Genomic DNA, 14,653 nt, shown 5'->3' on the forward strand with positions numbered 1-14,653 from the left:
CAAGCTGGCATTAGGAGATGACACTACCATACCTAAACCACCACCCACCGGTCGTATGGTGAACAAAGCTCAGGTGATCTGGGAACCAGTGGTGAACAAGCACAGTGGTTGGGAAATGTGATGGCTCAACACAAGAATGCTGTAAATGCGTATCTTATGTTTAAATACAACTTTCAAGGTCTTTCACTTCTGTTTTTGGAGAGGAGATACACAATCACTGTCGTTAATTTCTTATAGACTGATAGACATATCCTGTGAGCATTATTTGAGATGAAATCTTATACTATACAGGAACTCGTATTGTGGGTTGGTAGTTCAACTTATAAATGAAACTTTCAGTGAAAAATAAATGTATGAAGTTACTACAGTCATCTAAAACTTTAATAGACGTGATTGTACTACAGTCCTGCCTTTCATTATTTGTAGAATCCTTTGAGACGACAGAACGTGATATAATTATCAAGGACTGATTATTGCAGTCATTTGCATTAACTGCAAATTATTTCCTCATTTCCCAAACGTTTCAAAAAAAAACTTCTTCTGGAAATATATTTTTTTTCGGTTTTATTATTCTTTAATATGAGAGCATTTTCTCAAAACTTAGATTATTTCTGATAAAAATGAAAGTCTTTCATAAGACTGATAAGAACAGCTACAAAATACATGCTACTGCAATTATCTCACATGAATGTAAACAGTTTTCTGGCCTTTTTTTGGCCACTTTCTGGGCCTTACATTTGGCTTCATTCCAAATGCAAAAATATTGTTTACTTTTGATCTCAAACCCTAAACTCTCAAAGCAAAACTTAGACAAAAATAAATGAAAAACCAGTTACAATAATTCAATTCAAATCATAAGGAGAGGGACACTATATCTGAATACGAATCTATCCTCTGAGAAATGAAGTCCTGGTCACAGAATGGCTGGACAACCTCTACAAGGAATATACTACACTACGCTGACGTATACTACGCTGCCTTGACGTATCTACTACTTTTTGTTCACAGTATATTTTCAACGAAGCAGCGTGGAGCACGGTATATTATAGTGAATGTACGGCCATTTACCACGGTGCAACAGGGCGAAGTCTGCTCAGAGGAATGAGTCAATATAAAATAGATAAACATCATCGTAAGGCATCTAAAGTTCTCGCTGTCCACAGAGACAGGTATGGACACTTACCAAGGTGGCATAGAGCTGAAACGATACGTAAAATGCTGAACAAACGAGTGAAGAAAAAGCCTTGAAGCCGCCCACGTATACACAGGAGGCGTGACCAATAACTGAGATGGTATCGTGTGACCGGCTACAGCAGCTGAGAGTATTGCAGGGGTCGAGGTCAGGACCGGGTACTGGGGAAGCAGACAGGCCACTGGGGAAGAAGGAACTGGTGTTATAAAAGAAATCCATCATATCTGCCAGACATGAGGGATCAAATCAAAAACTATGCTGCTGATATCAATTAGTGACCATCTGAATGATCTACAATCATGTTTGGAAGGATGATGTTCCTAAGTCTGTCAACCACAAGATTAAGTTAGATTTGACAATATAATTCCTGGCAACGAGATTAGATCTTTTTTTTTTGTGAATATCGGGGTTACGTTGTTAGGCTCCTCAACTTGCAGAACTTATCCTGAAGCTGTCCAAAAAGGATTAACACTATCATATCATCTTTTATTGTTCTCAGAAGACACTCATCAGGAACGGACATATCACTGAGTCTCACTCCACATAATCCTGGCAGGATATATTGATCGCAGGTCAGTGCCTTTCAAAACCTTCTCCTCAGCCAACGATATGTCAGTGTAAAGAAGAGTGACATTGTATTATCTGCATATGTTTCTAAAGAACATAAGTTATCACCTTCCTTCGATCCTGGAAACTCTGATCACTATGTCCCAACTCTGGTTCCAGGACTTCTAAACTTTATTTTCTTTAGCACTTAAATGATCAATTAAAATCAGAGAAGCAATTAGTATTCTTTATCTATATTTCTCTATTTTCATCATTTACGTCTAGACCATCAGTGTGGATGAGTGGCAGTGATGATGATGGCGAGTGTGGCGGCTCTGTTGTTGATCCTGACTGTGGACGTAGTCCCATCTCTTGCCCAGCTGCCTCGTCCCTATGGTAAGTCTGCAACGATCGTCACGCTGCTCTTGTGTGGCTCTCTCGCTAGCTGTCAGGAAGCTGCCTCTATCATAGGATAAATCTACAGTTGTGCTAACGCTACGACACCCAACTGCCACAGCGTTGCCTCACGCTAATGACAAGTCCACACGTGTTGTTCGAATTGGATGATATATTTCTGCTTCTCAGACTTACTATGTTGTGCATAAGTCATGCACGTTACATATATGAGTATGTATAAATGAGCGTTAGCACGGGAATGTATGATGCATGAAAATGTCTTTTGCCATGGCCTTTTTTTTTCATACACCTCAGCACTGTTAAGGTAGGTTACAAGGACGTCTAAAGATAAGGGCCTTGGGTCCATCCTCGAAATGGTGAACCTTAAACATCACCATCAGCTCCTCCAGAATTTAGTGTTGAGTTCTTATAATTGTATTTCACGATAAGGTTTTCCTAATTTCCCATGATCTTCTTGTCAGCGATTGGGGAGACGCTGGGAGCAGCGGGCGGGGCGGTGGAGGCGGTGCTGGCCAGAGAGCGGCCGCCCCACTGCTCTGTCATCCTCCTCACAGACGGCACCACCTCGGCCACCACTGTCTTCACGGTACGTCAACACTGTCTCAGCCGGACACCCTCACACAACACGTGTTTTGTGGCTTATTATAATGTACCAACAACCCACAGTGTCCTCTCACCCACAGTGTCCTCATTCTTGCTCACATCCTGTAATTATGTCACATCAGGAGCTGGATAGGCTGCGGATCCCATTGGGGCTGGCGGTGTTCGAGGTGACAGGAGAGGACAAGAACCCCAACATGACGGAGAAGCAGCTCTCCTGGATGGTTGACGAGGCTCAGCGAGTAAGTTACTCGGTAGTAATGAGACTGATAGGTAGCTCGCTGTCATAACACTAAGATAGGATGAGAACGTCATCAGTCGCAGTGAGTATCATTCTAGCAATGATGACATTAGATGTCATAGGAAAAGGCAAACCACACTTACCCCAGTTTGTGTACGTCAACAGCTGCGGCAGATGTCGGGGTGCGTGACGTTGGTGGTGGTGAGCGACGACCCGGCCTTCCTGGCCGCCTCGGCCGAGTGGTCCCTCAAGGTTCGCCTCCTGACGTGGTCCAACAAACTCCTGGCCGTCACCCGCCTGCCCCATCAGGATCTACGACACCTCTACACCTCCTTCTCCATGATGAACGCCATGTTGATCGTCATGGACACATCTTCAGCCTTCTACAAGTTAGTCTCTATAACATGCATCGTAAGAAATGTGTTATATCCTTCTTTATATAGTAATCAGCCACAATGTTTCTCATGGTTGAGGCTTGGGATGTGTTCATCCGGGAGGATAAGGGACCATCCAGATGCTTGGCAGACTATACCAGGTTGCGTGTCTCCTGTAAAGTGTGACCTCTGCCTGTAAGAACACAACTCATCATTATCCGTAGCCCTCACGGCCTTCCGTTGAACACAAAAATACATCATCCTTTGAGCCAGGAAAAGAGAGAAATAATCCCCCACTTATATCAAGGAATATTTACTGCCCTCCTGATGTAGTATATTTCATACAACAAAATCACCTTCCAACCGTCTACCATACAAATTCTGCATGCATCATCACCAATGTAGAATAACTACTCATATCCACAGGACAGACCTACGTTAGAATGAGCTGTTAACTTCAGCAATCACTCAACTATTGCCATTCAAACGTCTGTTCACTTGGATAACCTAAACATGAAGTTCACAAGTCGTTGTTAAATCCCGCAAGGGTCGCTCCTCTCGAGTCTCAAAAGCAAAGTCATTTTCTGTTACAGTCATTTCTCTCTGCTTTCAGGTGTGATATATACATCCACCTGCCTTACAGACCCCCGGAAGCCCAGGTGGTGCAAGTTGCGTCCTGGTCGACCATACGTGGCCTCACACTGGCCACCCACCTCCCGCTCTTCCCTGAGAAGTTCTCCAGGTATGCGAAAAAGGAAGGATGTCTTCCCTGAAATGTATATTGATAAGTATGACTTCTAGTAATACTGGGAAATAAAGTTAAGTAGCGCAGAAGCACTGGGTGATTGCCTCTTGAAATACATATTACATGAATTACAAACGTGACCTGTAGAATGTTTGTACAAAAATTCTTGAAACAGTAACAGACGACATCGTCATAATCTATCATTGTTTAGCCAATCACTGACTTTTACTTGGCCAGGTTCGACTACGGGCCAAGATTTGTGGCGGTGACCGAGGAGTACCCGTCCTATGTGGAGAGAGACCCAGCTTGGACCTCTGGCCAGCCATTAAACTACGTGGGACCCGTGGTGCAGCTGTTTGTATTGCTTGCAAATAACTTCAATTTCACGTAAGTTGCAGGGTCAGATCGACGTCTGAAATCTGTGCTGTACTGCATGGCGCATTACTGTTATTCATATTCATTTTGTGGTTATACAGACGCACTTGCAGATGCATTTCGATGTCCGTAAGGTTATATGTATGTTATGAGAATGTGTATTACTACAGTCACCTTCAAAAGCAATAATAACACAAAGTATGTCTTGGATTCATAAGACGTGTTTGTGATTAACATCTGTCTTCGTAGGTATACATACGTACGGCCGCCAGACGGCAAGTGGGGAACTAAAGAGGCTGATGGGACCTGGACCGGCATGGTAGGGATGGTGGGCAGGAAGGTGAGTGTTAGCTTTTGATATACCTCTAAGATTCACTTCCATTCCCAGAGCTTCGTCTCAACTGTTCACAAGACTTCACGAAACGTCCCTTGTCCTTTAGTCACAACCGTTGCCCTACCGTAAAAACATATTTGTTTGTGGTACAACCACAGATTCGTAATGACTCAGCTGTCTGTCTTGAGTCTATCTATGAGTATTCTGACCTTACACTATCATGGAAAGACCTTCTGCACATTATTGCCGGTAAGGTTGAGTCTTTGAGAAACAAAAACAAATGAGTATCAGAATGGCAGAGAACCTCAATTAGGGGTTCCTTGTCTTAGGATTGCAATGATCAGTGTACACATAACCTGGTTACTACTGCAGTTTCGTGGTGTCTGCAGGAGGTAGACATAGGTCTTGCTGCATTTTCACTGAGTGGTGTTCGTGCTGAGATGGTGGACTACATGGAGCTATTCGTGGACGACAGACTCGAGATGATAGGTGGTCTGGGGCGGCCTGAGGTGGACCCGTGGGGCTTCCTGCTGCCTCTGAGACCCCTGGTGTGGACGGCCATCCTGGCGGCGCTGCTGGTGGTGCCTGGGATGGTGTTGCTGCTGTTGTTCTGCTTCCCTCGTAAGGCTCCACAGAGAGACTCCTGGAAGAGGGACAATATCTTCACATATTTTTGCATCTTATTAAAACAAGGTATGTATATTTGGATATACATACATACATGTGTATGTATGTTGGGAAGGGGTGTTGGTCAACTTCATACATACAAATATGGTAAAAGGAAAATATAGGTGAGTCTCTATTTGAAATCCTGTTGCAACAATAAGGCACAATACCCACTTTGTTTCCGGCAGAATATCAGCTAAAGATGTCATCATTTTTTATGTAATGTTATTGTGTAAGTTGACTCATGACTTCAGTGTGTAAAATGAGATTCTAAGAAGCACATTTATACTTGTGGAAGTCCATGATTAATGCGTCCACACTGGGTATGAGGATGGGATCTTTATGAGTGATCTCAGAGGATGATGTATGTAGTTGATCAACCTAATGCAACTGAAAACAGACTTTGTATTGATAGATAGTTTGATAGATGAGTTATAATGAGGGTGTAATTGTGTGTTAACAAGGACACAGACCGGAGCAAGGCCAGCAGTGGTGGGAGAGGCTGGTGCTGGGGTCGTGGATGGTGATGACCCTTGTGTTCGTCCGGAGTTACGACGGGCACCTCATGTCCATGTTGGCAGTGAGGTACATCCCGCAGCCCTACCAGCATCTCAGGGATGTGCTGGACGACCCCTCCGCCATCATGATCTGGGAGGCTGGCAATGTTTACATGCAGTATCTTATGGTAAGACGAGAAAAGTAATAAAGGAAAACAAGACATGATCATCATAATTATCATTATTTCCATCTGTCATAAATGAATACTGCAACAATAGAACAATATCAGTGTGTAAAGACTGAGGTCATTTTCACTGTTGTGAACATGGATAACAAATACACATATTTCTGACATTTGCCTAAATAGCTAGAACGTTGTATTAGAACAATAGTTGATGATAGGATATATGTCACAAATTCACTTCAATATCTACAGTCTGCCAAGAATGGTACATTCCGAGAGGTAATGGACGCCGGTAAGGATGGTCGCCTGATGTGGATAAAGTCAACGGAACACAGGAAGGCGATGGAGACGCTGGTGGTAGGCGGCCGCCACGTCCTCTTCGTCGAGGAGAAAGCAAGCCAGTCCCTGAGGGCTGATGTCTTCTCAGACACAGGTGGTGTAGTTGGCTCTGCCTGTGGTGGTTGGCCCTTCATGTGGTGGTCGGCCCTGCATGTGGTGGTCGGCCCACCATGTGGTGGTTGGCCCTGCATGTGGTGGTTGGCCCTGCATGTGGTGGTTGGCCCTGCATGTGGTGGTCGGCCCACCATGTGGTGGTCGGCCCTGCATGTGGTGGTTGGCCCTGCATGTGGTGGTTGGCCCTGCATGTGGTGGTTAGCCCTGCATGTGGTGGTTGGCCCTGCATGTGGTGGTTTGTCCTCCATGTGGTGATTGGTCCTACGCGCGGTGGTTTGTGATTCATGTGGTGATTTATACCTCCATTTGTCTGTATGATATTGTATCAATATACATATCTATGTATAGACACAGCATCCAGTAATCTATCCATCTGATCCCCACAGGTCGGTGTGATTTTTACACGTCCAGGGAACATTTCTTGCCAAACTCCATGAGTATGATCGGTCCAAAGGGCCACCCACTCGTCCCAGCCTTAAGTAAAAGGTGAGTTAGTTACTTAATTTAATGAGAGTAAAGAAAAAGGAAACTATTCTCACTACAGTTATTTTCATATAGCTTAAGAAAGGAAACTATTCTCCTTACAGTTATTTTCATATAGCTTTAACTTTATTTTTCAGAATCTTAGTCAAACGTAGATTTGAATGTTCAGTCTTAATTTCTCAAAACTCAGGTCTATACAGTAAGATGGGAAATACTGGAACAAATCATTGTTGATTTACCATATGCCATCATAGCTACATCTGAACTCCCGGTTGTATTCATGTCGCGAAAATATACATGTCCAGTGTCACTTTAGATAGAACAAAACGATGTTGTGGAATAATTCGGGTATTATGGCTCCCACAGCATCAAGTTTGTGAAGCAATTCGGAATATTTGATTATTGGATGAGGAGTTTCAAGGTTAATGCCACCAGATGTCTCCGTCCTCCCTCCAGGATCACCATCAAGACCTCCCTCGCTCTCTCCAACCTCTGGGTGAACAACACAGCCACGTAACATTACTAACCCTGACAACATGTCGCAATAGTGATAACTAATGCCTTCCCTAAATGTTTCTCTTGGTAGATATTTAATATCACCTTAGACACTAACATCCTTCGATGTCATTTGTTCATGTTATATCCTGACAAACAAAAGAGTCACTGTACCGCTGTGTTAACACCTGCCTGACGGAGACGACCTCGTTCATTTCAGGGAATGTTCGTGGTGCTCGCTGGCGGCCTCGCTGTCGCTCTCCTGCTGCTCTGTCTCGAGCTTCTCACTGCTCGTCTTATACAGACGTAGAACTTCATACCTTTGTTCTTATTGATATTTGTTTTTATATCATATTAAAGATATCATTAAATCTATTTTATTTCATCGTATATATAGAGAAACAGGGACCTTCCTTACACTAGATACATGACGTGGTCTATAGAAATGCTACCGTAAGAGAAATTTACTCTAAAACGAAAAGATAAAAAAAAAATATTAGGCGAATATCATGTGAAGATTTAGAGTATTCGTCACGCTTGAACTTCCAGTCGCTTATCTGGGGACGTACCAATTACGGCAGCAGCAACTGTAGCTAAATGTCTGTCTCATCAGCTAATCAAGGATGGAGGCGTCATTAACGTTAACCAGTCCCAGATCAAGGCTCACACGCTGGACCAATGAGGCGCAGCCTGACTCCTGCAGGAGGTGTGTCTAACGAACACAACAAAAAGGATGTGAGGCGCTGGTGCAAGACACATTGTCGTGGTGCAGCTGACACCGTCAACAACCTCACCTCCTGTACTACTACTGTAAGTACAGTGTGTACAGTTTTTCTCCATCATTTTGGTTATACAGATGAAAAGGTACGTAATAAGCGTTGCTTTCCTTCCGTCAAACATCATCTTCTTTTAAGAGATGGATTTCACAGCCGTGAACATCTGAATGAATCCTTCAGCTTTTCATCTCTGTCCTATCTGAAGTCCGTCATTCCATATGATATAGAACTGATACAATGCCAAAATCATTTTTTTTGTTATCGTAAATGGGAGACAGTGTGTATCAGAACTATCAGTGTGTAGTGGAATTTCATGTATATCGTTATCTGAAGGTGTAATGATTGGAATGTTATTGACCGGTATGATATAAAACACTCAATGACCCACCGTGTTGCCTGCATCAACATCTATAAGATATGTTTCCTTACAATCTGCCGTCACTCCGACCTGTGAAGTGACACACTAAGCCCCATAAACTGCTTTTTATCATAAGTTTTTAATATTCTTTGTGAGGATATTTGGTTCCAAAATGAGGTGGTCGGCACGACCCTTTATGGAATGATGACTTCAATAAAAAAGAAATCGTTTCCATAATGTATTATTGCCACTACTCAGGCAGAGCAAGAGTTGGTGCCTTTGAAGACGAGACAGCGGAGCCTTGTCGATAACTCATTGACGGATGAAATGTTTATCTCACTTCACACAGGGATATCATGGTACCACGTCGTCGTATAATGAAGACAACAGGGTTGAACGACCGTGCAAACATAGTGTTAATGTGGACAGATGGCGAGTCTCCCCGCGAGATTGCACACAAGTCTGGGACCAGCGTGTCCACCGTCTACAGGTGGATCAGACGGTGGCGGAGAGAGGGCAACGTTTGTTCGAGACGTTGCATCTCTTTCTTCAGCACGTATCCTGGAGTATCTGATCCGCTAAACCTTCAGCGAAACTCCCCTTCGCTTCCAGCTACTTCGGTGGATTATTCTCACGCTTTCCAGGTTTACTGTCAGTCAGATCCATTTCCTCACGGCTTCCAGACGCCAGAGGAAAACCAGTGCGCGTTTACCTGCGGTTCTACACAAGAAGATTCACAGCCGTCGATTCAGTGTGGGATCTACTGAGGTTAAGCTGAGGCTCAAAACGAATTGTGTCGATGAGTGAAGCCAGAGATTCGTTCCCAGCGCCTCCCGGAGTACGATGGTGTTTAGGGCTGACGCCACAGCACTAAGGCCGTCCCACAGTTCGTACAGTGGATATAGACCGGGTAACCTGGGATCAGGTGTTGAATATATACAACAGAAGAACAATATGACAAATTATTACTTAGGGAATAGTCATGTAAGTGAAAATTATCTGTAGAGATATATATTTCTGGTTCTTAGACTTGTTAATAAAGAAAAAACTACTTGAAAATTGTTTACAGGTTGTTGTAAGAGGATAACTTATAGATTTCAGTCAACATTTTGCGAAATGGAGTTTTATTAGCAAAGTAGGCTTTGCTTTATAAAATGGAGGCTGTACTTATAACTTAACGTCCGTAGATTCTGTGGAAAATGTTTGAAGAAGTTTACAAACACAATACACTTGACTGCAATGCAAAAATATCTTTCATTAGCTATAGAATCCTTGAAAATTTGGATTATGAGAAAATACGAAGATGATGTATATATATATATGTATGTGTGTGTGTGTGTGTGTGTGTGTGTGTGTGTGTGTGTGTATGGGAGAGAGAGAGAGAGAGAGAGAGAGAGAGAGAGAGAGAGAGAGAGAGAGAGAGAGAGAGAGAGAGTCATCCTAAAACAAATAATACCTGAAACTTCCCTCCACATAGTGAGAAAAAACTAGCTAGCCAACCTAATGTTATCATCCATAAAGGGTTCACCTCCAGATCCTCAAGCTCTACAGTGGAGTCTGCCAGGAAGCAGTTTTTAATCCAACCTTCTCCTCTCTCTTTCTGAATAACCTCCCTTCCTCTCCCGTGGTTAGAAAGTCCTCCTGTTCACAGATGACTTTATAGTCACACCACAGCACCCTGACACTACTTAAGGAACAACAAGCATACAAACTACATCGCTCAATCAGAATACTGCTTCACTAGAAAAAAAAAAAAATAAATGTCTGCGTCCTCACAGACATTCAACATCACCTGAACTCCTGACAGGCGTGAATCCATTGTGCTCCCCCTCCCCCACGTACATGATCCTGAATGGTAAACAAACTACAAATCATCCACCACACTCTTTGAGCTATGGCCCCACTCAGCGGACGTGATCGACTTCCTGAGCGCTGCAGAAGTCCCATAAAACAGATTCCAGAGTCTGGAACGTATATCCATTTTGCTCTGTGAAGATGATTTGGTTATAGAGGCATTTTCAGCCTGCCTTTATGGACAGTTCTCACTTATTACAAAAACTGGAGGTACACAGAAAAACGACCAGATAGTGAAATACTTTACAGATGTGACCAATTATGTTGTACCCTCGATCAAAGGTTAGATAATGGTTATCTATACAGTCTCAAAGGGAAGATTTCCTGCTTGTAATTTCTTGAAGTTGTGATATATATCAACAGATTAGGTTTGAGTTGCCATTAAATGACAACACCTACGAAGAAAACACGATTTACACATAAATACGAAGCTGAGATCTTAGATACAAGAATACAACAGACGACGTTCATACTGATTCTCTGACTACAACGATTGTCGTGTTAGTGTATCTTGCAATACTTAACTTTCTAGGGCACCAGCTCGCTCGAGGTTGAAAGTTATTTTCGTGTCGCCTTGTTATGGAGAAAGACTAAAGCTGGTGATGAACATGCAAGAGGAAGAGGTAAGAAGGCTCATCTATGTTCCTCCTGAGACACGGGTGTAGTCAAGAGCTCCAATCGGTCTTGGAAAATCCATTTATAAGACCCACGTCACAATTACAATCTCAAAATTTCTGAACTTTCTGTAGCACTTGATCCTCCTAATCTTACGCAGAGACATATCCTAAATATCAAGTGAAATATGTTTACATTCCTTTATGTTTCACCTCCACATGATGACAGATACTTACGTCAGAGGTGTGGAGGGGCAGTGACGATGGTGAGTGTGGCGTCTCTGTTGTCCATCCTGAGTGTGGCTGTCCTCCCGTCTATCGCCCAGCTACCTCGACGCCCTTATGGTAAGTCCACATGTGTGGTCACGCCGCATTACATGGCTGTGGTTATCTCTACTCTCTCTCTTTCTTCTATGTAATTGTATTTGATATCTGTCAGTTACATAATGAGCTATAAATCCTAATCACATGATTCTGTAATTTTCTTATCTTTCTTATCAGGTGGTAAAGAGACGTTGGAAGTGGCAGGTGGGGCGGTGGAGGCGGTGCTGGCCGGAGAGCGGCCGCCCCACTGCTCCGTCATCCTCCTCACAGACGGCACCACCTCGGCCACCACTGTCTTCACGGTACGTCAACACACTACCTCACCACTCTCACAACACCTGTGTTGTTTGGTTATTGTCATACATCGTTATCCACAAGACTTGTTTCATATCTTGTGATCACATCACGGCAGATGCTGGGTTGGGTTCGAATCCCACTGGAACTGGCGGTGTTCGAGGTGGCAGCCAAGAACTCAAGCCCCAACATGACGCAGGCGCAGCTCTCCTGGATGGTGGGCGGGGCTCTGCGGGTAGGTAACTGTGCAAAGTGATAACAAGGTTGTACGGCAATTCGGAGCAATAATGTTACAGGATCACTAAAGAATTTCTTTTGAAATCTAAGAAAAAAAAAGTATCCGAAATTTTCATGATTCACATTAAGAAACTAAGTTAAGTATATGTAGAAGCATTTAATCTAAATTTCGTAGTGTCAAAATCTAAAAGTATATACACCAAAGATGCACTTACAATATTACCAGTAAGTTATATGTTTTCATTTTATTGTCTGCAACAAATTGTGATATAATCGCAATACTCACGTATTTCCATTGTCTCGCTGGAGCGTCATCGTATTAGAATCTTTTAAAGCCATTCTCAACTTAATACCGTCCTATACTAAAGGTGTTGGGTACCTTTACTCTTAACATGGTTAGGGATGGTAATGGTACACCTGGCGTTTCTAAATATAATTACCATAAAGAATCAGACTTCAAAAATATCAGCATAAATCTTTTCATAAGACTCTTGCAACTCATATGAATAAACGAGTAAATATTGATCAAATGATAATGATCCCATTCCCTCATTCGTTCCATTAAAAAATGTGATCGTAAAACCAGTGGTACGTGACCGTACCAGCGACCCTTAGTGAGTTACTTCGCATGTAAAAGGTTGGAAACTCTAGTGTTAGAAGTATTGAACCACCATGGAATGAGATTTTCCCCAGATGTACAGGTCTGATGGCGCAGCAGGGCTATGTGTTGGATTAGGTCACTCTCACATGAACAGTAGATGTGATATCCTCCCATCCACAGTGACAGGCTACACCACTAGTGAGGGAAGTCCACACTAATAGCAACATATGAACGTCTACAGCTGCAGCAGGCGTCGGGGTGCGTGACGTTGGTGGTGGTGAGCGACGACCCAGCCTTCCTGGCCGCCTCGGCCGAGTGGTCCCTCAAGGGCCGCCTCCTGACGTGGCCCAACAAACTCCTGGCCGTCACCCGCCGGCCTCTTCAGGACCTGCGACACCTCTACACTTCCTTCTCCGTGACGAACTCCATGCTGATTATCACGGACACCTCCACTGCCTTTCCTAGGTAAACCATCATAGATACATCCACAGCTCCCCACAGGTAATGCTCATCCACCATGACCCCTCATGGTTGACATTACTGCAGTGTCCACCATTAGTAGTAACACGGTCGTCGGCCACTACCTGTGGTAGGCTGCTGCAACAAATACTCTTATGAAAAGGAAAAAAAAATCACATAGACATGTGTTTCACCAAACCTGGTCAGTGTATACATCACTAGAAAATCTGTACAGGATTGACGATCATGGGTGTTGGTTGTAAATAGTCAATAGGTACTTGGTCATTGACTAACTGTTACAGCTTAATTTCCTTTTCTTTCAGGTGTGATATATACATCCATCCGCCCTACAGGCCCCCGGCAGCCCAGGTGGTGCAGATAGCGTCCTGGTCGACTATACGTGGCCTCACACTGGCCACCCACCTCCCGCTCTTCCCTGAGAAGTTCTCCAAGTACGTGAAGTGGGAGGTAGTCTTCTAAGGTCTCTAGGATTACTCGGGCCCCTCATGTTTCAGTCGTATAGTGGGTTGTGCCCACTATACGCTCTATACTTGCCTCCGTCTACCGCTGGCCATTATCCTCCACCTGTGATACCAGCTGAAAAGCTATCTCTGTATTTTCACATAAAATGAGGGATTTACAGTTAAAGTTAAATTCATTTGGCAGGTTCGCCTATAGGCCATCGCTCGTGGCAGCTGCCGAGGGGTATTCACCCTATCTGGAGAGAGACCCAGCATGGACACCTGATCAGCCAATAAAATACGAGGGACCCGTGATTCAACTGTTAGATTCGCTTGCAGATAGTTTGAATTTTACGTAAGTTGTTGGTGTCAAGTGCAGGTTGGTGTGTACAAATAACATGTGTGATGTAGTGAAGTTCACTGGGGTTACCGGAATCCATTCTTCTCATTATCTATCATTCGTACACTTAATGAGAATAACTGTATGAATAAAACGAAATAAAACTATATGAACAAGCCAATAGTCATCAGGAAATCTCCGTAAACAGTAGTTTGACGTAACTGCTTGTTTGCATTTACTTTGGCGTTCAAATAATACATAGATATAAAAACCAGAAATAACAAATCCTGAACTAAATGACATTTCAGAAATAATATTAACGCCAAAATCACCAGAGTCTAACGTATGTAAGGTATGCTGGTGTTAACATCTGTCTCAACAGGTACACACTCATACGCCCGCCGGACAGGAAGTGGGGAACTAGGGAGGCTGATGGGTCCTGGTCTGGCATGGTGGGGATGGTGGGCAGGAAGGTGAGTGTATAGCGAGTAGTATCGTAAGTGTATCATCACTCGTGATGACTCGTCCTGGTCATTATACCCTTTTAAAAGACCAACGAGGATATCATAGTTTGTGTCCAGGAAGACCGAACTGTACCGCAGACTGGAGGAGTAAGTTTGATAGTCATATTAACTGGATTCCCATTCAAGTAATAGAAAGATTGATCGTGAGGATAATAGGATAATGGAGTAAGTACGGCTTATGGAATTAGAACAGTATAGTAATGGGAAG

At 43.4% G+C, this 14,653-nt stretch overlaps 1 protein-coding gene and 1 pseudogene across 1 annotated transcript in view; both read left to right on the forward strand.

Annotated features, from left to right (window-relative positions):
• The first annotated feature begins 2,052 nt into the window (after nt 1-2,052).
• LOC139760821 (probable glutamate receptor) lies at nt 2,053-9,976 on the forward strand (annotated as a pseudogene).
• A 1,164-nt stretch (nt 9,977-11,140) lies between these two features.
• Nucleotides 11,141-14,653, forward strand: part of LOC139760942 (uncharacterized) — a 48,304-nt gene continuing 44,791 nt past the window's right edge. Inside the window, exons 1-2 of the mRNA XM_071684729.1 lie at nt 11,141-11,550; nt 11,707-11,831. Of these exons, the coding sequence (XP_071540830.1) occupies nt 11,394-11,550; nt 11,707-11,831 (282 nt within the window). The 5' untranslated portion in view covers nt 11,141-11,393. The remainder of the gene's footprint in view (nt 11,551-11,706; nt 11,832-14,653) is intronic.

The sequence above is a fragment of the Panulirus ornatus genome, chromosome 38 (assembly GCF_036320965.1).
Source record: "Panulirus ornatus isolate Po-2019 chromosome 38, ASM3632096v1, whole genome shotgun sequence".
Lineage (NCBI taxonomy): Eukaryota > Metazoa > Arthropoda > Malacostraca > Decapoda > Palinuridae > Panulirus > Panulirus ornatus.